The following is a 24,110-nucleotide window of genomic DNA, read 5'->3' as shown; positions in this document are numbered from 1 at the left end:
CTTCTTTTACATGCACCATCCTCCAATCATGCACTCATTGTGTCCCCTTGCAGTTGTTGACACAAGGTGGGTTCTACCTGTCCTCTCTCCCTGGGTGTTACCCACTCCCTGACCTTGTTACTGAGGCAGAATCTTCAATGCCCTTCAAAGAAAATCAGGCAGCATTTCTCTAGAAGCTCTTTCCTCAAAACTTTGCCTTTGTCCAAGACATGAGACCCTCACAGGTATTCTTACATTTCCATGTACCTTATTGCAACTTAAATTAAAAACGTCATAGGCATGCACACTATATATTATATATCACGCAAATAGAGTCACCTGTGCTGACTAATAATGTTATAATTAACCACAAACCTTTAGTCATATTATAACTGTGCTGAAAACTTTCTATGCCATAGTGGCATAGTACCTGCCTTAAGATTTGTTTCCCTGCATTGTTCAAGGTAACATTTCTGCAGGACTGCTGTCCAGAAGTTGTTTTTTCTATATGCCATATGGGCAGGTGTGCAGGAGACTGTGCCTTCTAAAGCTGGTGTAAATAACATCGTGTCCACAAACTGACACAATGGGCTACCAATGATGCATTTTCTCACAACACACATTTCACAACTACATGGGCTATAGATATATGTCCTAGAACAATGCCCCATTTTCAAGTGACACATGGCTGTATGGTCACATGTAATATAAGTAAGCACAGCTAAGGTGCTGTGGATATTGATCAATGAGTTGCACTTCATGTGCAATATTTCACTTAGTGTCCTAGAATGAGGACCAGAATTAGATGCCTGGAACTCACAGGACAAAGATAAGTAGACAAGACTACCAGCATCTAATCCTAGTGCACATAAGACAGAGACAGAGAATTCCCTGAGTAATTTGGCTAGTCAGACTAGTCAAAACTGGAAACTGCAGGGTCAGACACATTAATCTTCACAAAGTGTAAGGTGGAGAACCCTCCAAAAAGACACTCAGTATCACTTTTGGATCTACAAACACATACATCCTTGCATGTGCAAAAGTACCTTCACAATACGCAGACACACATATGCACAGTAGACATGTACCCAGGCAGAAAAGTAAACAAGCAAATATTGAATAAAAGTATATGTTAACTTATTTCACATAATATATAATATTAATACATTTATATATAAATAACTTACTTATGTAATTTTATACTCCATGTCATCTTTCAAGCATCATTTGTAAATAGCCATCTTATAATAAATGATATATGTCTGTATGTAGGGTATAGTAATAAATAATATCTGTTAAGTTATATATTGTAAATATTAAGTAGCATGTGATTTTTTTTAAAATGGAATAACATGCATTCTATCCATGTGTAAAGATACCTTATATTGTTACATCAGTAATATTACTTATAGGTTTAATTATAAGATAAATATATAATGCAGTATAATTTAAGTTTCACATCTGAAATTTTAATGTATTCTGTCAATCACCATAATTATCTTGCCATTAATGCTCACAGGACTGTGTCATTTCTCTTCCCTCACTGTGAGGGCCCAGTTTGACTCATCTTTGGACTAATGCATTTAAAGTGAAAAGACATTTGTTAAAATCAACAACAGGGTGGTGACCCAGTATATTTAGCTTGGAAACACAGCATGACAGGTCCCTACATGATGGTATATTAAAGGACTCTGCATAAAATAGCATCCTGCTCCCCTCTATCTTGACATAGCCTTTGTCCCTGTCTACTGTCCCACCTGCCTGAACACAAAGTTAGCCTCACAGTGACACAGCTGAGATCAGAGAGTCCATGCATGATGCAGAACCACATCTCCCTAGAGTGTTGTGGCTACAGTGTACAGGGAACGATGTAGCCATATAGACCGAGACAGAAAGAGTGGGAGAAGCTCATTCAATATCACACAGCATCCCAGCCTGGCTACCTTTCACAGGTCACATCCTGCTCATGTCACTTTCCCCTCAGAGATCCTTCCACCCTAGTCAGGCACAGACAATGAGAAAGTCCCCTCAGCTGTCATAGAACCTGTGCTTGAAAGGAAGGTCCTAATCAGCTCCATCCCAAAGAAAGCAATGTGTGTAGTGAGGCACAGACAGAAGGGGGAAGCATAGAGCTTGCAAACAGAGATTTGGGGTGTCAATGCTGGGATTGCTTCTGCCCCGGAGTCTTCAGAACTTGGTATTTGACCAAGAGTGTCAATTTTCTCATATTAAAAGTAGAAGAGTCAGTGGGAATCCTGGCACATGCCTTTAATTTCAGAACTCAAAAGATAGAGGCAAGAGGGTCTCGCTGATTTTATACCAGCCTGGTCTATGTAGGAAATTCAAAGATCAGCCAGGATCACATAGAGAGGGCCTTTGTTGTTGTTTTCAAAACAAAACAACAGCAACAAAAACAAAATCGTATAAATGGTATCCTGATGCTGGCTCCAAAGCTAAACAGAAGGCTGGCTGGGACATTAACGCAACATATAAGACCTAATAAACTACTGCACCAGCAAAGAGGCAGGGGGAAGGATTCAGACCCTATGATAAGAGCTGTGTAGACTTCTTCTCCATCCTCAGTATTTATTCAAAAAGGATGATTTTTCCAACATTCAATCCCAGACCATGAGAGAGACCTGAATTGACAGGACAGAGAAAAGAGGAAACATGACAGATTCACTTTTAAATGCCTGCTCTTGTGGTTTGGTCTGGCCTCATATTTCTCACTCTTTCACTCTGTTTGTCATCACAGAATCAGCACTGACCATCTCTATGAAAGACCTGGGAGAACATGGAAATGGACTGGAAATTCTTCCTGGACTTTGACTCCAGGAAATTCTGGAGCCTGACCAAACAGAGACCATTCCATATGACAGCACACCTAAAATAATAGTCCAGGGCTGCCCACTAGGCTTGCCTGGACCATATGACCTGCCTAGTGACATGGGACCATGCCAGACGAGATATATTCCTGCAGTCACCACAGGTTGAACTCAGTGGAAGAAAAGGATAACTCACCATGACCAGTGAAAAGACCACCTTGAAATGAGTCTGTCTTCACCATTGCTGGGTATCAGTCTCTACTTCATAATCAGAGACAGATTTGGACCCAACTCTCTAGTCTGGAGTTGTATCCAGATAATTCTTGGTGTCTGCTAAGACTACATTTCTGGGAATCTGGGGTGTATGGGCAAAGGAGACCTGTGCTGAAGGAGCTAAGAGAAAAGAGTCTTAGGTTTAAGAAAAAGCAGGGAAAGTTGAGGCAGGGGAGAGCAGCTATGGTTAGAGTCCAGGCACCTGAGAACAAACCTGAGGTCACTGTTGAGCCTGGGTCAGGAGCCTGGGTGACATCTTCTCTGGTTACCTTCAGCTCCAGAGTCTCACTGCGTGGGGACCAGGTGGACTTTTTATAATAGATGCACCGATAGTCTCCAGCAGTGCTTTCATTCACTGGGCCAAGGAGGAATCTAGCCTCTGTCATTGGAGGCTGTGTGTTCTTCTTCTCCATGACACGTTGGCTTCCCTTCTCCAGGAAGAATATATCATACCCACCAGGGTTTGAGCACACAAAGGTTACACAACCCCCTTGGGAGATCTCAAGGCCTGGTTCAGCTGAGATGGAAGGCTTTGACAGAGATCCTAGGAGAGAGCAGAGCAGGAATCACAGAACATTGCCACAACACAAAACCAATTTAGGTGCAACATTCTATATTCTTACCAAATTTGGAGTTCTCCAGACATGATGAAATTGCAGCTCTATAACATCCTCACTTTCTGTGTGCATTTGAATTCCCATCCCATGACAATAAGGAAGCTAAGCCTTATCACATTTGTTGGGTTTAGCAAAGATCTATCCAAGGTAATCTCAGAACATCCCAGGCTGCATATGTCTACTCTAGAGCCCACTACCTCCTGGTTCATTCCTGGGACCTATGCCTTTTCTAATTCATCTTTCTTTCCAGGCCCTGTTATTGAGGCATTAAAAGCCTACCTGCTTCAAACTATCTGGATGCAAGAACAATACCATTAAATCAAAGATTATACACACATATATACGTATACACACACACACACACACACACACACACACACACACATATAGATAGAAATAGAGAGAGAGAGAGAGAGAACCTTAAATGATCACATTTTCTGTGTTCAAAGTGATGTTTTGCTGTAAACTGTGGAACAAATGGATCATGCTCATAAACTTGGATCACCTTATTAACTTGTTTTTTTGTTGTGAGGATAACTGATATTTTCAGTTTCCAACCTTATAAATGCATGATTGCTAGCCATAATCCATAATTAACTTCTGGCCCTTATTCATGTGTAAGTGAGTTTTTGTTCCCTTAAACCAACATTTCCTCATACTTTCTTCTTCCTTAATTCATTCTTTCAACTGTTTTAAATATCTTATTCATCCTTTAGGGATGCCTTCTATGTTTTCATCGTTTCACTTATGTAAGAAACATAATGTCTTCCATTTGAAGCTAAAGAATGGGAGGGAAGACTGATGTAGAAATAATAATTGTCCGATGCTGTGGCAAAAAGACTGCGATGAATATGAGCAGTGAGCATAGAAATCTCAAGGGACAGGTGAGATCAGAGCTGTACTCCCTGAGATGACAGGGAAGAGCTACTTGCACTGAGACCTGAGAGACAGAAGTTAATTCCCTGCCCCTAGAAAGCAGGGGCTTGGAGAATCAAACATTGATAAAATACTGTTTAAAATTCCACTCAGAGGACACAAACTCTTAGCTAGATAAGAAGAAGCAGTTAAAGAAATCACCTGTGGGGTATTCTGTAGATAATTAATGCAAAGTCTATTGTTCTTCAGAGTCACTGAGAGCTGAGTTTAAGTGCTGTCTGAAAGGGAGAATATGGGATAAATTATATGCTAATTGGCTTGATACAGTCAGTCTGGAACACGAGGTCCATTTTAAAAATTAAATTAAAAGTCATCCTGTGAGAGAGCCCAGGGTTGAGAGGGAACCTGGAGTTTTTGAGGAAAAGAAGAAAATTGAAGAACTTAGAGATAAGCCAGCCTGATAGGACAAGGTGGCCAGGATGTATCTAGGGTAAGCCCTAGTCACCAGGCCTGAGAAAAACATGGGTCTGAATCTGTCTCAATATCAATATCATCTGTGGAGCTCAAGCCACATCCCACCTCCAGGCACAACCTGACCTGCTCATCCAGTGTCCAAACCAGACTAGTAATTATGACTCTGAGCCCTCATCAAAGAAGCTCCTTTTGCAACACACAGAGACCGTTACAGCAAGCCTCAACTGGTGCATAAACCAACTGATCCTGATTTGGGGATATCTCCAATGGCTACATCTACAACATATTCCCATCCCTAGGGCTTGTGGAACATGACAGAAGAGGGAACAGAAAGACTCTAAAAGCCAGAGGATCAGGAAGTTGGCTGTGAATTTATTTTCCAGATATGACAGGAAGGCTATCCCCATGATACCTCAACAATATGGCTACCTAAGCAAGCCCTGAACAAAGACACCGCCCATTGACATCCCAGCTTGAGTGAGGGAAAGCCCACAGGGCTCCTAGATGAGGAGCTATAAGAATTTAATGGCTGCTGAGAGGTGGAGAATAAGTATTCCCCAGGATTAGCCCCTCATATGGTTATCCAGTACCAAGTGGTGAGCTCTAAAAGCACATACATATAAGCAACACTAAGCACCACACAGCAAGGTGTATTTATTTATTTGAATATAAACATGTGACACTAATAAGTAGGCAATGAATTTCAGAGGGATCATGAAAAGCAGGGACTTACAATGTACTGGAGGAAGCATATAGAAGGGAGAAATGATGTAATTATATTTTCATTAAAATTGTTTTTAAAAATTAGGGAGAAGAGAGTTGGTGACTCCCAGTTTAGGGGTCCAGAAAAGACTCTATTCTTGGAGTTAGCAGAATTTGAAAAAAAATGCAAAGCTTCTGATGTAAGACATGAAAGAAGCTTCTGGATAAAATTTTCAAATTGTGGAAAATAACAGGAAGATATTTGTGCTTCTGCATGACAAGGAGCAATCTCCATAGTGCCAGGGAGGGTGAGAGCCTTAGGAGGTACAGACAAGCAGAGCAGACATGAGGGAAACAGTAACAAGTGGGGAACAGAAGAGTTTAAAAAGAAGTTCACAGAAATTTATGCGGAGAGGGAGAAAGATTTGAGTTTGTATGTGGTGGTATGTGCATTTAATTCCAACATTCAGGAGGCAGAAGCAGGCAAATCTCTGTGAATTCTGTACCGGCCTGGCCTATGTAGCAAGTTCCAGGCCAGTCAGGGATACATAGTGAGAATCAGAATCAGAACAAACAAAAGAATTAAATAACTAACAGGCTTAAGAATTTAGTGGGGGAAATAAACAGCACCTAGTGGCATACAGTTCATGAGGAGATGGAGAAATGGATAAAGTGCAAATTCTCATGAACTGCCTTTGAGGACTGTCAAGGCCTTGCTAGGGGACACTGAGAGAGGTCTGGGAAATGGAGAAATCTCTCACATGTAGGCTTGGTCATCCTGAAAACAACTGTCTCTTTAGACAGCTTGTCATGGAGATATCTCAGTGCCATATTCTTCACTGCATGAGGCCCAGTAGAGAAGAGGCAGAAACAATGCAAGTATCAGTTAATAGAAAAACTATAAAGAAAGTGTGGTGCACAAACACATTAGAATACTGGTCATCCTCCAGAAAGTAAATGCTGCTGCTGTTGGTGGCAACCAGAATGTATCCAGAGGAAGTTATGTGAAGCAAGCCAGTCACAGAATGACAAAAACACAGGATCTCACTTACGTATAGAATGCAAAGACATTCATCTCAGAGATGAAAAACATTGAGAGTAGAATGGTTATCAGAGGCTAAGGGAAGGGTAAATGGAGACAGAGAAGATGCTGGACAAAGATATGAAATTCCATTTTGATGGGAAAAATACATTTATTGAGTTCTACTGTGCATGAGAGTAACAGATTGCCTATTTAAATTTTCCAAAAATGGTAGACAGATAACATTGTCACACCTAAAACATAATGAATGTCAGAGGTGATGGACATGGAACTCGGCCTAATTTAATCATACTATGGTGTAAATGCACGACAAAGCATGGTGTTTTAAATAAGAAATCAAAGAAAACAGGCAGAAAAGGAAGAGGGATGAAGGTTGCTTATCTGAGGATGTTTATGATTATAGGAAATGCTCATAGTTCTTCCTCCAGGCCTCCTGGGTACACGTGATCCTCTTCAAACCTGGCCATTGGTTCAGTAACAACCAAAGACATGACTCACCTTCTTGAGTCATAACTGTCCATCCCAGGCACAGCACTGAAATAGAAAGCTCAATGAGAAAGACACTCACCACATGGGTTGCTTAGAGATGGGAATATAGGAAGGACTAGATATAGGTGGGAACATTCAGCCTACCATGGTTACCCAGCCTTTCTTTCTCCATATCAATGCCAAAGTATAACTCTCCTTTTCACTCTGAAACAAGCCTAAGTAATACCTCAGGCAAGAGGTGGAGACATAGACTCAAAATCCCAGCTAGCCAGCTGGTCCACACATTTAAGTATTACTTGAGCTATAAAGTTCAAAGTTAGCCCAAGCATCTTTCTGAGACCATGTCTCAAATCCAAAAGTAAAATGATGCCCAGGATGTATTTTGAAAAGAAAAGAATTTCTCAACAAGGGTACTCATTAATGCATAACACCTGTTAACTTGAAAAATAAAAAGGACTGAGATGAAGATACAATTCTGTGGTAGCATGCTTACCTAGGATGCATTAGACCCTGAGTTCAACTTCCAAAACCCAGAAAAACAACTGGCTCCCAGTCATCTTCTCTCCTAAACAGGCTCTTCTTAATTCCTTTCAAAGCTGAAGATACACACAAGCCCCATTTCTATTCCTATCAATAAGTCCACAGAAGTATCTTACAAATAGGGGATGGGGTGAAAAAACTCTTCCCAGGGGGATTCAGAATCTGCTGGCTGTTTTCAGGCCTGAGTAGGGAATAAACTCCCTTCTTCAAATCACCTTCCTCATCCCTCCATTTCTCCCAGGACTCACCGAGGGCCAACAGCTTCACAGGATTAACTGGCATGATTCAGGCTCTGGTAGTCTGACCAGGTCTGAAGCCCTGCAGTGGAGACAAGAGGCTGCATGTCAGAGGACTGGCGCTCATCACAAGATTTCTTAATCAGTTTCCTCACACGAAGAGGAAGAGGTTTCTCCTCCGCACTTTCCACTCTTTTCCCTGGTGACTCTGTGAGAAGGCATCAGATCCTTAAAAAAAATATACCAGTCCCTGAGCTAAGGTGTAACTGAGCTCATTCTTCAACATGTTTGTCTCTCTGTAATGGGAGACAGAGAATAAGATTGTACCTTTCAGTCCCAACTATAAAAATAATGAGCATCTATCTTCAGGCAAGACATTTCAACATCCAAAGCTCACATCTCCATGCTTATAATTAGAGTCATAAGGTCTCCCCCAAGTGTTTAATGTTATGGTCTCTGTAAGATATTTGCATTTTAAATGTGTCCTGTTATAAATGATGAATTTTACCTTTAATCAATATTGAGTTGTGTGTGTGTGTGTGTGTGTGTGTGTGTGTGTGTGTGCGTGTGTGACACAGTGTGTTTATGTGGAGAGGGTTAGAGGACAACTTGCAGGAGTCATCTATCTCCTTCTATTATGGAGGTCCCAGGGACTGAACTCAGGTCATCAGCAAAAGAAACAAGCATCTTTACCCATTTGACCATCTCATTGACCTAGATATTTAAAAAAAAAAAAAAAAAAAAAAAAAAAAAAAAAAAACAAAGGTTGTCAGGAGTGGAGAGATTAGGTCCTATCCATTCTGTTAACATGGATGTTGGGCCTCAACTGTTCTGAGGAAAGCTGTCTCTGAGCAAATAGGTCAGGATCATTTTAGGGGAGCTGAGGCCCTCCCTCCCTGCCACTAGCGGAACAAGAAGTGGAAAGTAGAGAGAAGAAAGTTCTTCCTCTTTGGAAATAGCATGAAGATTTTATGCAAAAAAATTAAAAATAGAATCCAAGTAAGGGGGTGAAATAAGGAAGTGAGCAGTCAGCACTCATGTAATCATTGCAACACTGTTCACAAGAGCTATGATGGAGAAATAATTCCAAAGATTGGGTGAAAATGCAGTGCATATACACAGTGGAATGAAGAAAATAATGATGATACCATGTGTCTTAGTTAGGGTTTCTATTGCTATGGAAAACACCATAACCAAAAAGTAACTTGGGGAGGAAAGGGTTCATTTGGCTAACACTTTCACATTGCTGTTCACCACTAAAAGAAGTCTGGACAGGAACTCAAAACAGGGCAGGATCATGAAGACTGCAGCTGATCCAGAGGCCACAGAAGGGATCTGCTTACAGGCTTACTTCGCCTGGCTTGCTCATCCTGCTTTCTTATGGAACCCAGGATCACCAGCCCAGGGATGGCCACATCCACAATAGGCTGGGCCCTCCCCCATTGATCACTAATTTGAGAAAATGCCTTACAGCTGGATCTTATGGAGGCATTTCCTCAGCCAAGTCTCCTTCCTCTCTGCTGACACTTCCTTTTATCCAGGTGACAAAGAAAATCAACCAGTACAACTGATCCCTTGTCAATTTGATACACATACAAATCATTATTAATTATTAATCCACAACCCTTTCTTTTCTATTTATCTCCAGGATCTCACATTAAAATGATAATTAATTTTAAAAGTCCCACTGTCTTTACAAATTCAAACATTAAAATTTCAGTCTCTTTAAAATATCCTGTCTCTTTCAAAAGTTCAGGTCTTTCATCTGTGGGTGCCTTTAAAATGCAAAATTAAATTAAACACATTCTCCAAAAGGAGAGAGCCAGAACACTATCACAAAGTGTCCAACCAAATTAACCTTCAACAGTATATATAATTCAATGGCCAATTGTCTGGGATTCACTCAGGATCTTCTGGACTCCTCCAAGGAGCTTGAGTCACTGTTCCAACTCTACCCTGTGTGGCACACACTGCCTGGCTTCTAGGGTCCAGCTGGCTCCCCTCAACTGCTTCTGCTATTCTTGGTGGTCTTCCCACGGTGCTGGCATCTCCAAAACACTGGGGTCTTCTGCAGCAACTGGGCTGCATTTTCACCAAATGCCTCTCACAGGCTCTCTTCATGGTGCAAAGCCCCAATTTCTTTGCATGGCCCCTTCTGTCCTGGGCCTTCAATTTCCACTGAGGGTGTATCTTCACCAATGGCCTCCTCTGGGCTCTCACAGTGCCAAGCCTCAGCTGTTCGCCATGAACCCTTCATGTCTTCAAAGCCAGTACCACCTGGGTGACTCCTCCACATTAGAAAGTCTGGCTGCCAGCACGAGGTACAATCTTGGCCACCTCTGGAACAGAGCTTCTCTGTGTTCTCAGGAAACACTTACTAGAAGATTTAGTTTCAGTGATGCTGTTATGTTCTTAATAACTGCTCATTGCTTTGCTCCAGCTGAGCAGGATTAAGTATCCCAGCAAAAGGAAGTATCATTTTAGTAGTTCTGGTATCTAGTTAATCACTGGTGATTTTTAAACCCCAGCTAACCAGAGCCACAGAGTCTTAATTCAAAATAACAGATGACCCTGATAGTCTTTAAACTTCCCTCTGAAATGTCACAAGCCATCTTTTGCACTGATCTTAACTTTATCTTCTAAGCTTCCAAAGGACATCCCACTGAGCTCTGAATACTCAATGGCTCTTCTAGCCCAAAGTTCCAAAGTCCTTTCACAAACCTCTCCCAAACCTGGTAAGATCTGTCACAGCAATACCCTACTATGCTGGTACCAATTTCTCTTCATTAGGGTTTCTATTGCTGCAACAAAACACCATGCCTGAAAAGTAAGTTGGGAAAGAAAGGGTTTATTTGGCTTTATACTTCCACATTGCTCTTCACCACTGAAGGAGGTCAGAACAGAAAATCAAACAGAGCAGGACACAGGAGGCAGGAGCTGATGCAGAGGCCATGCAGGGGATCTGCTTACTGACTTACTCCCCCCTGGCTTGCTCATTCTGTGTTCTTATGGAACCCAGGACCAACAGCCCAGGCATGACACCACCCAAAATGGGAAGGGAATTACTCCATCGATTGCTAATTGTGAAATTGCCTTACAGCTAGATCTCATGGAGGCATTTCCTCAACTGAGGCTCCTTCCTCTTTGCTGACTCTAGCTTGTGTCAAGTTGACACACAAAACCAGCCAGGACACCATTATGAAAAACCATATGGCTGGAACTTAAAAAATGGCGTGGCGCAGTGAAACAAACAATTCCAGAAGGACAGAGGCCAAATTATTCCCCTCAGATGAGGTATGTTAAATAGTCATATTCAAACTGGAAATGCTGACCCATGTCTGCAATCCATGCATGCACTTGGGTGGATGAGGTAGAAAAATTACCACAAGAGTAAGGCCATCATGAGTTCTGAGCTAGCCTGAGCAAATAACAAGATTCTGTCCAAAAACTATGAAATAAAGAATTTACATTGATGGATGCAAATCTAGGAATGCTGGCAACCAGAAGAAAAAGTGTGTAAGTTATTTATCATTAAACAAAAATTTTTGGTTGACTAATATGAATAACTCTAAGACAACATAGCACCTACAGTCAATGATACTGAACTGCATTGTTAGTATGTTAAGAAAACTGATTTCACGGTTTACTTCATCTTATCTAGGGTTTAAATTGCTGTGATAAAACACCAGGAGCAAAATTAACTTGGGGAGGAAAAGGTTTGTTCCATCTGAGTCTTCATCTGAGGTAACACTATCATTGGAAGTCAGGGCAGGATCTCAAGGTCATAGCCAGTATGTGGGAACTGAACTAGAGTCCATGGAGGAATGCTTTTTACTGGATGTTACTCATGCTTGCTCAGTCTTTTTTTTTAATATAACCCAGGTCCACCATACCAGGGGAGACATCACCCACCATGAGATAGGCCCACCCATATCCATCATTAATCAAGAAAATGCCCCCCAAGTCTTTGCCAAAGCCCACAGGCTAATTTGTTAGGGGTATTTTCTTAATTGGTTTCCCTCTTCCCAAATAACTGGGGCTTGCATCAAGTTGAAAAAAACGTAATCATCTCAATTGCTCTCCCACTGTTCTCTCTGCTCTCCTCTTTGTCTCCCCCTTTCACTCCTTCCATCTCTGTATTCTTGAAGGGCCATTGAATCAAGTGTGGAGCAGAGTGACATAAGCAACATCCTAAAGGGACTGGATAGACAAGAGACAGATCTAGGTGTGCATGTGTGTTATATGTAATGTAGGTTCCATATATGACAGAAAACATAGGATAACTGTCTTTCTGGGTCTGTTTTTTTTTTTTAACTTACTGTAATAAACTCCAGACCCATCTATTTCCCTGAGAATAATTTTCCTGTGCCAGATTTGGTGAACTAGACACAGGCTTGAAGAGAAATATGGTGCAGTTCTCCCTGATCTCTGCCACAATCTGCTCTTGGTTAAACCTCCCAGCCTTCTAGCCTGTGGCAGCTAAGCCTGGTGATGTGAAGGCACTCGCCTGAGATTTGTCATCCCTCTTCTCCCTCAATTCTTCCCAAGTGGAGAAGCAGGTGGTCTACATGTCCAGGGCTGGTTCCCATCATAAGAAGACTCCAACTAGCACTGCCTTTACTATGATTGGCTCTGATACTGTGTTTCTGAGGCCTGATGTAATTTCATTTATTTTCATAGCTGAAAACAATTCCATTGTGTAAATACCACAATTTTTTAAACATCTGTTCTTTGATGAATAATGAGTGTCCAGCTTCACCTGGCCAATAGGAGTCCCTTCTTGGAGATAAAGAAATAGCAGTGATGGGATCAGGGTGTCATGCATATTTCATCCCTATATCACAACACTGTAGTCAAATATAAGACTCCAGCTCTTAAGAAGTTCTTGGATATATCATCTGACATTTTTACATTGTTATAAATTGAACAGTTGGGTTCCTTCCCCTGTCAAAACTTACATGTTAGAACCTAATGCCATGGGAGCTGGAAAGATGTTCAATAGTTAGGCATGATTGTTGTTCTTACAAGGAACCCATGTTGAGCAGCCCACAACAGTCTGTACCCCTAGCTCTCTAGGATTCAACATCATCCTCTGTTGACTTCCACCAGCATTTACACACATATGGTGCGTGCGCGCGTGCACACACACACACACACACACACACACACACACACACACACACACAAATAAATTCTTTAAAATAAATAGCTTAAAAATTCTTTTGAAAATTGGAGCACAAATATTAAAGGAAAGAGACTATATTGTATTTCCCTAAAAGTAGCATCGATTGGGACTTCTGACCTCCCAAACTGTAATTCAGTAAACTTGCCTTATCCTAAACCATTGTGTTTATGATAATTTACTCAATATTCAGTGGGGAGTAAGCCACCAGCAGAAGAGTGACATGCATGACTCCATTTACATTTTACTAACAGGAACCAGACACAAGGGGGAAGTTGTGAGCACTTTGACTTGCTCTTCTCTTGTTGTAATAACATACCTCAGCAAAAGGAATCTAATATAGAGTTTATTTCAGCTCAAAGTTCAAGGTACAATCCATTATGATAATGAAGTCACAGTGGCAAGGGCTTCAAGCACCGGGTAACATTGCACACACAATCAGAAAGCAGATGTATGCTTGCTGCTACTCATCTTGCTCTTTCTTTGTTTAATCCAGAATCCCATCCAGGAAATGGAGATACTCATAGTAGGTGGGTCTTCCTACCTCAATGAACAAACTTAGGGTAATTCCTCACAGACTCCCCCAAAGGCCCCTCTCCTAGGTGATTTTAGATTCTGTCCAGTAGATAACACTAACATCACAGCCTTGATGTGGTCACTCAATACCTAGGAATGGGTTACATATATGTCTTTATTATGCAGGCATTTATACTGCATGATGCATTTACACTCACACGAATAAATAGTCCTGTGCTCTGTCTTTTCACCACTGTAGCTTGAATTGTGGCTTAGAGGGTGACTGTCTTCTCTATCTTGTCAGGTTGAACTTGTAAGAGCATTGGGGGTTCACCTGCAGCCAGCCTGCATTTGGCTGCTCTGAGACTACTCAAACATGGTTCAGATTAAGGGGGACAGCTAGAAACACATAATTTCCTTTCCGGACTGCTCCTGATGTTTGGATTCTGGAGGCATGGGCATAATGATGAACTATTGTTCCCTTCTCCTTTCACAGATGAAGAACTTGAGCCTGGGAATCTATTGGGGGTACACCTACATTCCAGCACTGCCAGCCTCAATAAGGCACATTCTACACATGGTCATAAGTGTCTTTGCATTGTATGTGACTGAGGTTTCAGAAGTGTTACTAATGGGAGACCATTCTTTTCCTGATCTAGAGAGCTCATAGAACTATGAGCTTCCTGCATCAAATGGACATATGCCCTCTTTAGTTGAGCACACTCAGCTCAAACCATAGATTTAGGGGAAATGATCAGCCTGTTTTCTAGGATTTTAGTTTTGGTGCCAGTTTCAGGGAAACCACAATAAGTCTAGTTCTTAATTTTAAACATCCACAGTGAGAACCCACCTTAAGACAGGAGAACAGATTTTGAGTGTTAGGGGAAGGATTTTCCTATGCCAGTTGTGCTGAACCAGACACAGGCTAAAGAGCACTCCGGGTTAGTGCTCCCCCTCTTCATCCAGTGTCCAGTTACATCTCCCATGTGTGGATCCAGCCTTCTGGCCCGTAGCACCTAAGCCTGGTGAGGTGAGGGTACTCACCTGACGTTTGTCACACCTCCTCCCACACACGCACAGGAACTGGTTGCCACCACACAAAGGCTCCAACTGGTACTAACTTCACTAGGATGGCTCTCGAAGCTGTTTTGTTTTTTTTTTTAAACTCTTGAGACCCAACATAACAGGCGGGCATATAAGAAATGGTGCTCTGAACAGCCATAGGTAAGGAAGTATGCTGTGCTTTCCTCTGCTGATTTTGAACAGGAACAGAAGCATCCACTTCCCTTTTATGTGACTCTTATCACCTCTGACCACACCACATTGAGAAGTGTTTCATAAAATGCCTGCAGTTTTACAGGTCCCACCCATCTGACTAATATCTACCACCAGACACCAAACTCAGATGGCTCATATGACTCAGTTCTTAAAAAAGAATATATATTTGAATAGAAACTTGAGACTCACAGCAAAACTAACCAGACGTTAATGAGAGTCTCGAGTGTACTCCTTGAGCTTCTCTGTGCCATCAGAGTAGTATAATTGCTCCAACTGATAAACCTGCAAGGACACATTGCTGCCATCCAGGGTCTTTACTTTACACTGAATTGTGTGCTCTGTGAGTGGGAAAATGTCTAGTGACATGTGCTGGCCATTATAGAACCATACAGATGATTAGCTTTGCTGTCCCTTAAAGCATCTATGATGTGTTGTTTGTTTGTTTGTTACTCTTTTTGCACTTTCACTCTTTGTTCTTTTGGGTGGCCTGCCACTCAGCCCAAACAAATACACGTGGAGACGTTATTTCTTATTAAGCCCTTCCTTAGCTTGGCTTGTGTCTAGCCAGCTTTTTTTTTTGTTAACTTAAATTATCCCATCTATCTTTTGCCTCTGCCCTTTTAATTTTCTCTTTTTCTGTATAACTTTTACTTCTTTCTTTCTCCATTGCTGGTTCTGTAGCTTGGTGGCTGACCCCTTCTTTTCTTGATCCTTGGTTCTCTCTCCTTCCATTTATTCTCTCTGGCTGCAATCCGTGCCTATCCAATTTCCTGACTTCCTATCGGCTGTTCAGCTCTTTATTAGACCGAACATTGTTTTAGACAGGGAAGGTAACACAGATTCACAGAGTAAAACAAATTCAACACAAGGGAATGCAACACATCTTTGCATCATTAAAACAAATGTGCCACAGCATAAACAAATGTAACACATCCTAAAATAATATTCCAGAACAATGACCCTTTTATTTCTCTGTGTGTATGTTGTCTCCCAGTCTCTCTGTATCTCTTTCTGTCTCTCTGTATCTTTTTCTCACCTCCTCCAGTGTGTATGTGGGGGGAATGCCATTTTGTATGCTGTGAATGTGTGTTGTTCTGATTGGTTGATAAATAAAATGCTGATTGGCCAGTAGCCAGGCAAAGAAGTATAGGCAGAATAAGCAGACAAGGAGAATTCTGGGAAGAGGAAGGCTGAGTCAGGAGTTGCCAGCCAGACACAGAGGAAGCAAGATGACAAGGTAAAACTGAGAAAAGGTACCAAGCCACATGGTTAAACATAAATAAGATTTATGGGTTAATTTAAGTGTAAGAGCTAGTCAGTAATAAGCCTGAGCTAATGACCATACAGTTCATAATTAATATAAGCTTCTGTGTGTTTATTTGGATCTGAGCAGCTGTGTACCAGGTGAGACACAGGAAAACTTCCAACAGTGTGTGTGTGTGTGTGTGTGTGTGCATGTGCGTGTACACGTGTGTGTGTGTGTGTGTGTGTGTGTGTGTGTGTGTGTGTGTGTGTGCTTCTGAAGAGGGCATTTGTCTTCTTTACTTTTCTCTTTGTTGTGAGAAATTACCTGACAAGAGCAACTTAAGAAAGATTTGGTTTTGACTTACAGCTACAGGGTACAGTCTATCATGGCAGAAATGCTATATCATTAAAAAGTGAGGCAGCTGGTCATATATCTCCAGTCAAGATGCTGAGAGAAGTAAATAATGGTGATCAGCTTGCTTTCCCCTTTTAATTTAGTGAGGGGACCTCATCCATAGGATGGAGGCACCAACATTCACATGGGTCTTTCCTATTCTGCTAAACCTTTCTGAAAACATTTTTTTTAGACAAACTATAGGTATGTTTCCATGGTGTTCCTAAATTCCATCAAATGGACAATGAAAATGAACTATCACAGAATCCAGTGTTTCACATATACCAGGTAAGTGCTCCTCTTCCATGCTACAGCCCCAGGTACTTTCTGCTTCCGTGAGTTTTGCCTTCCTCAGAACATATTGCAGTTTTAATGAGACTATATGTGGTCTTTTGGTACTGGTTACTTTCACTCAGTGATGTAAATTTTTCTTCATGTCCTTGAGCAGATATTTTTATATAGGCATAGCTTTTCAATATCTTTGACCCTACAGCTTGGTTCAAGATTGCTGGGTCTTATAAAAATATGCTTGGTTTTGTCAGAACTAGTCTGGCTGCATCTGTGGCTACTGTACCACATTGACTGCTCACAACCAACAACCACCACCTCGCATCCTTCCCAGTATGGACAGTAGTCACTGCTGTCAATTCCACCATTCCAACAGATGTTCAGTGAAAATGTGCTTACTGAGATGTTAGAAGGTCTATAGAACACTGGCTGTAAGGTCAGGCTTTATGGTAAGTTCCTCCTCTCTTTGAGTCTCCCACAGCCTCTGTGACCTGGGCAAGTCACTTCCCCCTGTAGAGTGACTTAGATATGAGAATCTCATTTCTTAGAAATCAACCAGCCAAGATTCATCAGTTGCCCATCACAAGCTCAGTGCCTGAAGTTGAGGACTCATTTGAAGGTCTGTGTAGCTGGAACTTTCAGTGTATCTTGTTCACATCTTGGTGGATCAGGAATGGGATCCTGGCTGGAAATGAGACCAGGCTATAACCTTCAATGGTCCACCTCTAGTGGCCTCTACCACCAAATGGGCATGAAATCATGGGAGTCCACAGCAGCAACCTAATCTTAACTTTGACCCTTTACAAACTTTGCTGACTGTGGAAACTTAGCACACTGTGTGTCTAGGTATCACCAAAGGAAGACATTCCCCAAATCCCAAGAGCCAGCACAAACCTCTGCAAAGCTAATGGTATCTGCCACACACTTCCACAATTAGAGGGAAGTAGGGAAGGATGTTGCCTCTCTCAATACCCTTGATCTGGATTTTGATGCAGGGATTTTTCTACATAGGATGATTTATTTTTTCTCTATTCTAGTTTCATTTCTCTTGCTATGATAAGATACTGACAATAAAAAACAACTTAGGGAATGGGAGGTGTGCTGGGGGGAAGGGGAGGGGGCAGGAAGGGAGAGAACAAGGGAATCTGTGGCTATTATGTAGAACTGAATAGTATTATAAAATAAATAATAATAATCATCATAATAATAATAATAAAAGGAAAAAACTTAGGGTAGAGAGTGGATTCAAGGGCAAATTTTTACACTGTCTTTCGACACTGGTTGATTTCTTTTTTGTTTTTTCTTTGTTTTCAGGCATAGTCTCATATTCACAGGATAGGCTAGGATGCCAATGTACTTGTGATTCTTCACTCAAAGTCTTAAGTGCTGGAACTACAGATGTGCACCTCCATGTACATGGCCCATCCAAAGAATGTGTATGCTAAGCAATCAGTCATGCATCTGAGCTATGTCTCCATCTTTGTGTTTATACTTTTTGGTTTTTTTTTTTTAGAATGTAGTGCTTTCATCTGTATCCCAAGACTTCTAAAATATATAAAACTACTAAGTTGTAAAATTCACTCAAAATGACTTAAGTGGCATGGTAAAATGGACCAGAATGGAACAGCGAAAACATGTGAAGAAAGTACTCATAACAAGTAATTTTGAAAGGTACAATGTTTGGCTGTAGTAGTCTTTGATTTTAGAAAGTGAAGAGATGAAATATTTTATTACTGTACTACAGATGACACATTATTTAACATATGAATAATGTCACCATGTTTAATATACCATTGATCAAGCTACAGGGCATAGAGTGAATTCCCTAATCAGGTGTCAATTAATATATTTGGGAGATTCTCAGGTGTCCCAGGGTTGCCTTGTACTCACTATATAGCTGAAAGTCATCTTTAATCTCCATCCTTTTGCGTCTACCTTATTAGTTAACAATTACAGGCATACATCACCAAACTTGGCTCTATGGAGTGTTGAGTATACAATCCAGGGTACTGTGCTTGCTAGGCAAGGATTCTACCTACAAAGCCATATCATTTTCCCACTGGTAATAATTTCTTAATAAAAAAATCTATAAAGGCAACACAGTGTTGTTTTGAGAGGGATTTTAAGTTGTGGAGCAACTTAAGGAATTGCATGTCTTGACTCACACAGTTTCCTGTTACCATCAGTTGGTCTGTGGAAGACTCACCTTCTCATGCTACCATGAGAAAGAATTCAGGTTTTCAGGTTATTCTCTATCTACCCCCATAATATTCTTTCTGTAGTCTCCAAGTTATCCAGTGGTTCTGATGTGTATGGGTAGTTGTCCTACATCTAGAAAGGCCTGACATATAAATTTTGCCATAGCCATTTAGAAGGACACATTTCCTCTTTAGCACATCAGATAGAACTGACCAAAATTGACACATGAGTAGGATGTGGTCACTAGGGCCCCAGTTATATCTCCACTGAGATCACTGCTTACTCACCATGGCTTGTTTGTGAAAGTGAGTCACAGAAAATGAATTTTGCAGACCAGCCAAATTTTGTGTTCTCTCTCACCTTCCAGACTGTGGATACAACATGACCAGAACTTTGTATTCCTAGCCATGAACTGTAGTTCCTTAATTTGTTTCACATTATTTTGTAACAACAATGAAAAAAGTAACAATACCGCACCATCATAGCTGCTAGAAAAAAATACAAATTGCCATCCCAAACTCCCAGGTTTGAAAGAGTAAATATGTGCCTTCTTTACCTCTTCTCATCACTGTATTTGAAACCCTAAATATTTTATCAAGCAGTTTCAGATCTTACATTAAGGTAAGGTATTGGATGCATTTTGAATTTATTCATGTGCAAGGTGAGAGGCATGGATCTGGTTTTACTTTTCAACATGTGGAAATCTGTTTCCACAGCATCATTAGTTAAATAGTTTGTTTTGTCCTCCAAAGTACATTTGATATGTTAATCAAAATTTAGGTGGCTATATGTGAATCAGCTTATTTCCTGTCCACCTATTCAATTCTTTGGTCACTGAGTCTGTATAATTTTGACTATAGGTTTGTTTTATATATAGTCTTCATCATGTTGAGGTATGTTGGTATATATATATGAGGAAGACTGTGAAGTTTTGAGTATGTACACATTGATTGTGACCAATTCAGAGAAGTTAGCATGTGCCTGACCTTGAACTTTTATCATTTTTTATTATGTGCCTAGAATGGGAGTAGAATCTAACAGTATTTTACCAGACATGTTCTGACTACTGGTAATTTCTCATGAAGTCTACCCCAGTTAAACACATTAGTAATAAACTCAGAGTCATCAATATTCTGACCTGTCACATTAAATACAGGGATAACTGAGCAACCATTACAATTATAAACTTGTAGTTACTGAAGTGAACCACACTGTGCCTGCACAAGGTTGACTCTGTCAAAAATCATGCATGGAAAGAGAGGAGCTCACTGTCCCTTACTACTTACTGCTGAACAATTGGTTGTTGACTCACTGCGGAAGAGGTAGGGTCATTTTCTTCAGTTGTGTAAACACTGCTGAGTTTGCTGGATTCCAGTGGGTAGTTTGATACAAAACTCACACAGATGGTCCTGGTTAAACTCTGGGAGTTGAACACAAAACGAATGGACATGAACGTAAGAATGAAATTTGCAGGGGAGAGAGGGAAATGGGGAGCGGTGGCAGGGATTGGGAGAGGATGGGGTGAAAGTGGTTACTGTGCTTATGGACAAGTTCAGGTAATAAAAGATAGGTAATTTTTAAAGGGGAAGGAATCAAAGGCTTCTTCTAGAGGAAATTGTCCAAAAGTTAACTCAGATTTGAGTAACTACACTTCTCTTCCTGGGTCATCAGTCTCTATGTGGCTTACTGTTTCTGGTTTTTCTGTAACCTGTGTGGGGTGAGTCTGTTTCCCTGTGTTGGCCTAAAGTCTGCCAATCTGACTGACACAAAGTACATTTGCTTTTCATTTTATTAATAAAGAAATATTTAATAGAGTTTTATAGGGGATTATATTGTTAACTCCAGCTGTGATATACTGACTCCATCTGAGCACCAACTGACCCAGATTAAAAAAAAAATCAAAAACATAATGGATTAGACATTATTGATATAATTATTGCCTGTATATATTGTATGTAGTTATTGCAATTATTACATATAGTTTTTCTTATATTAGTTATTACCTTTTTTTAAATTTTAGATTTTTTTTATCTAAAATTTGGTGAAATTTGGTGATATTTTATTTGTGATCTAACAAGTAAAACTTGTCTGAAGATCAGAGAGGGGGATCTATGCCACTAGTTAGCCATAGAGGCCAGGGATTGGTAGCATACAGATTTAATCCTAACACTCAGGAGATTGAGGCAGATGGATATCTGTGAGTTCAAAGGCAGCCTGGGCTACCTGAGATTAATTCAGTCTAAAAGAGAAACAGAGTCAGGCCGTGATGGCTTACATCTTCAATCCCAGTTGTTGGGAGTCACATGCCTTTAATCCCAGCACTAGGGAGGTTGAGGCGGGAAGTGAAATGACTGGGCAGAGAAAGGAATATAAGGTGGGAGGAGACCGTGGCCATGGTGATGTCCAAGCCTGGGCTGCAGTGCAGGGTCATGTGTGGGACTGTGTTCTCACTGCATCTAGAGTCTTGGTTAATATCTGTGGATCCTGATACCACTAAAAGCCATGTAAATGCCCTGGTTCTGAGCCTTCCCTTGAGACCAGGTGATGATTGGAGGGTTATGCTGCAAATGGGACCATAGAGATCTGGGTGCCATGAGATGTCTGAACCCAGGCTACAGCTAAGGGCCATGTCTAGGCCCATGTGCCTAGTGCAGCTAGAGTCTGTGATGATATCTATGGCTCGTGTTGCCACAGAAGGTGATAGGAAACATAGGTGTCAAAATCAAGAACTGTGGTGAGCCAGGCCTGTCCCTCACTGGCTCTAGGATAGCTTTCTCTACCCCTTACTGGATACTGCAGCAGGAGAGCTGATCCTACCCCACATGGGAGATCTGGGTCCTCACACTTGGGAAAGATGACCCCACCCCTCATCATGGCTGCATGAGAGAGCTGACCCTGATGACTTGGGCTTAGGAAAGCTGATTCTGCCCCTCACCTGAAGGGGTTAGTCCTAGTGTCCCAGACAAAGCAGGTCAGTTACCGTTCAGATCCATATCCTCGGTCTTGAGTTGGCCCACCCTACCATCTACCCTATCTATGCCCTACTGGAGTGTGTGAAGGGACTGATCCTATGGATTGATATGTTCAGGATCTCCTTGACTCAGGGCAACAGCAGAATATCCAAGAGGGTCCAGTGAGGGTCCAGTGATGATAGTGTGCCAGAGACCTTGAACTAGACCAATAACCAATAGCAATAAGCATATTGTGGATGGGGTGATTGGACGAAAGGGTATAATATTTCACACCCCACAGCACCGAATGCAACTAGGATGGATGAAGAAGTCTTGGAAAATGGAAGAGTGTTTTTTTTTTTTTCATTTTGTTTTAAATTGATTTGTTTTTTTTTTCCTTGTGGGGAGTTCTACAGGGTTGACAAAAGATATGAAGGGCCTGCAAGGTGCCCAGGGTTGGGTTTTGTGATGTGAAAATTCCTGGAGAATCAACAAACAATTAAGTTATAAAAAATATTCCCCAAAATTTAAAAAAAGGAATACATCCAAGTCTCTTATGTAAGGGTCAAATTGCCCTAATATCCAAATAAAAGAAAATTACATTACAAAGTGGTATTAAGCATAAATTTAATTAAAAATGTTGAGTGAAACTTAAAAAAAAGAATTGGATGACCTGACATGTAAGTCACCAAGAGATTGTGCCATGTTTCTGAGAAGACAGGCTGTGGACAGAAACATGGGAAATGAAACTCCTTTGAGATTCCATTTCAGTCCAGTCAGAATCTATACCATATGTCACTTTAACAAGAAATGCAACCTTCCATTAAACATTGCTATCTATAGAGATTAGCTTCTGTGCACCAGTTCCTCTGCAAAAGCCCGGGAAGTATCACAATGGTTAGAGGGGAATGAATTTAAGAGCTGGAAGACAGTCAAGATGTGATAACACTTATGTAACCATGAACATGCAGAAACTGTGGATACCCACCCTCCTATGTTCCAGCATAGATACTGGAGGTGTCCACAAGCCTGAATCTCTCACTGAATAACTAGTGGACTGTTAATGGTTGATAGAGAGGAAGGCAGTCATTTTCTCAACAGGTAGATCTTCTGCAGGAATAGGTAGAAAGAAGAATGGATTAAAGCAATGGGGGATATAATTGAGTAGGGGAAGTTGAATCTAAAAACATTCTGAAACTGTCAAAATGTAACGACAAAAAGAGAACCACTATCATGGAAAACATGACATCAAATGCCAGTAAGGAAGTAGGAAAAGTAGAACTCTTATGTGCTTTTGGTGGTAATATAAACACATGCAGCTACTATATATGGACATTTCTCAAACAACTGAAAGCAGAAAAAAACATTTGACCTAGAAATAGCACTTCTGGTACACACTGGAAGGACTCTAATTCACCATACCAGAAAGCTACCTACACATCCATTTTCATTGCTGCAGTATTCACAAAAGATGGGAAATAAAAGAAGTATAAATGCCCTCCAATTAATCATAAAGAAAATTCAGTGCATGTACACAATGGAATTTTATGCAGTCAAAAAAATAAAATATCATTATATACCCAAGAGTGGATTCCATGATAGATCTATTTTTAGTTTATTTATTCATTGCCTCTCTTAATAATAATACCCAGGAAATGAAAACAGTTTAGATATCAGGCTAATGAAAATGCAATATATATACACACACAGAATATTATCCAGCTATTAGGAAAGTTGAATTTGCTGGTGAATGGATAAACCTGGAAAAATAACCCAAACACACAAACACAAGAATAAAGATCAGATATTCTCTTTCATTTGTGAATGCTAGCTTTGAATCTTCAGATATATCTCTTTCATTTTCAATATACTTAGAGGTCAGGAAATTTGTAAGGTGCCATGGAGGAGGGGCTTTGAGATAGAAGTTATAAAATAGTGGTATAAAAGTTTAAAGGGGATTAATGAAAAAGGAAGGTTTAAATTGGGTAGAGGGTGGGAAGGCAG

At 40.8% G+C, this 24,110-nt stretch overlaps 1 protein-coding gene across 3 annotated transcripts in view; it reads right to left on the bottom strand.

Moving 5' to 3' along the window:
• LOC121826214 (leukocyte-associated immunoglobulin-like receptor 1) overlaps positions 1-23,214 on the bottom strand; it is a 33,973-nt gene extending 10,759 nt beyond the window's left edge. Inside the window, exons 1-5 of one of the 3 annotated variants that reach the window (XM_076568970.1) lie at positions 23,095-23,214; positions 20,442-20,575; positions 8,066-8,135; positions 7,287-7,322; positions 3,292-3,621 (exon numbers count right to left, since the gene is read on the bottom strand). In XM_076568970.1, the coding sequence (XP_076425085.1) occupies positions 3,292-3,621; positions 7,287-7,322; positions 8,066-8,099 (400 nt within the window). In that variant the 5' untranslated portion in view covers positions 8,100-8,135; positions 20,442-20,575; positions 23,095-23,214. Of the gene's footprint in view, positions 1-3,291; positions 3,622-7,286; positions 7,323-8,065; positions 8,216-20,441; positions 20,576-23,094 lie in introns of those variants that run through there. The other 2 variants (XM_076568979.1, XM_076568974.1) reach the window with 2 other exon arrangements.
• Positions 23,215-24,110: the final 896 nt, after the last annotated feature.

This window comes from Peromyscus maniculatus, chromosome 1, assembly GCF_049852395.1.
Source record: "Peromyscus maniculatus bairdii isolate BWxNUB_F1_BW_parent chromosome 1, HU_Pman_BW_mat_3.1, whole genome shotgun sequence".
Classification (NCBI taxonomy): Eukaryota; Metazoa; Chordata; class Mammalia; order Rodentia; family Cricetidae; genus Peromyscus; species Peromyscus maniculatus.
Note: the sequence above shows the minus strand (reverse complement) of the source record. Positions and strands in the feature narration are given on the sequence as shown.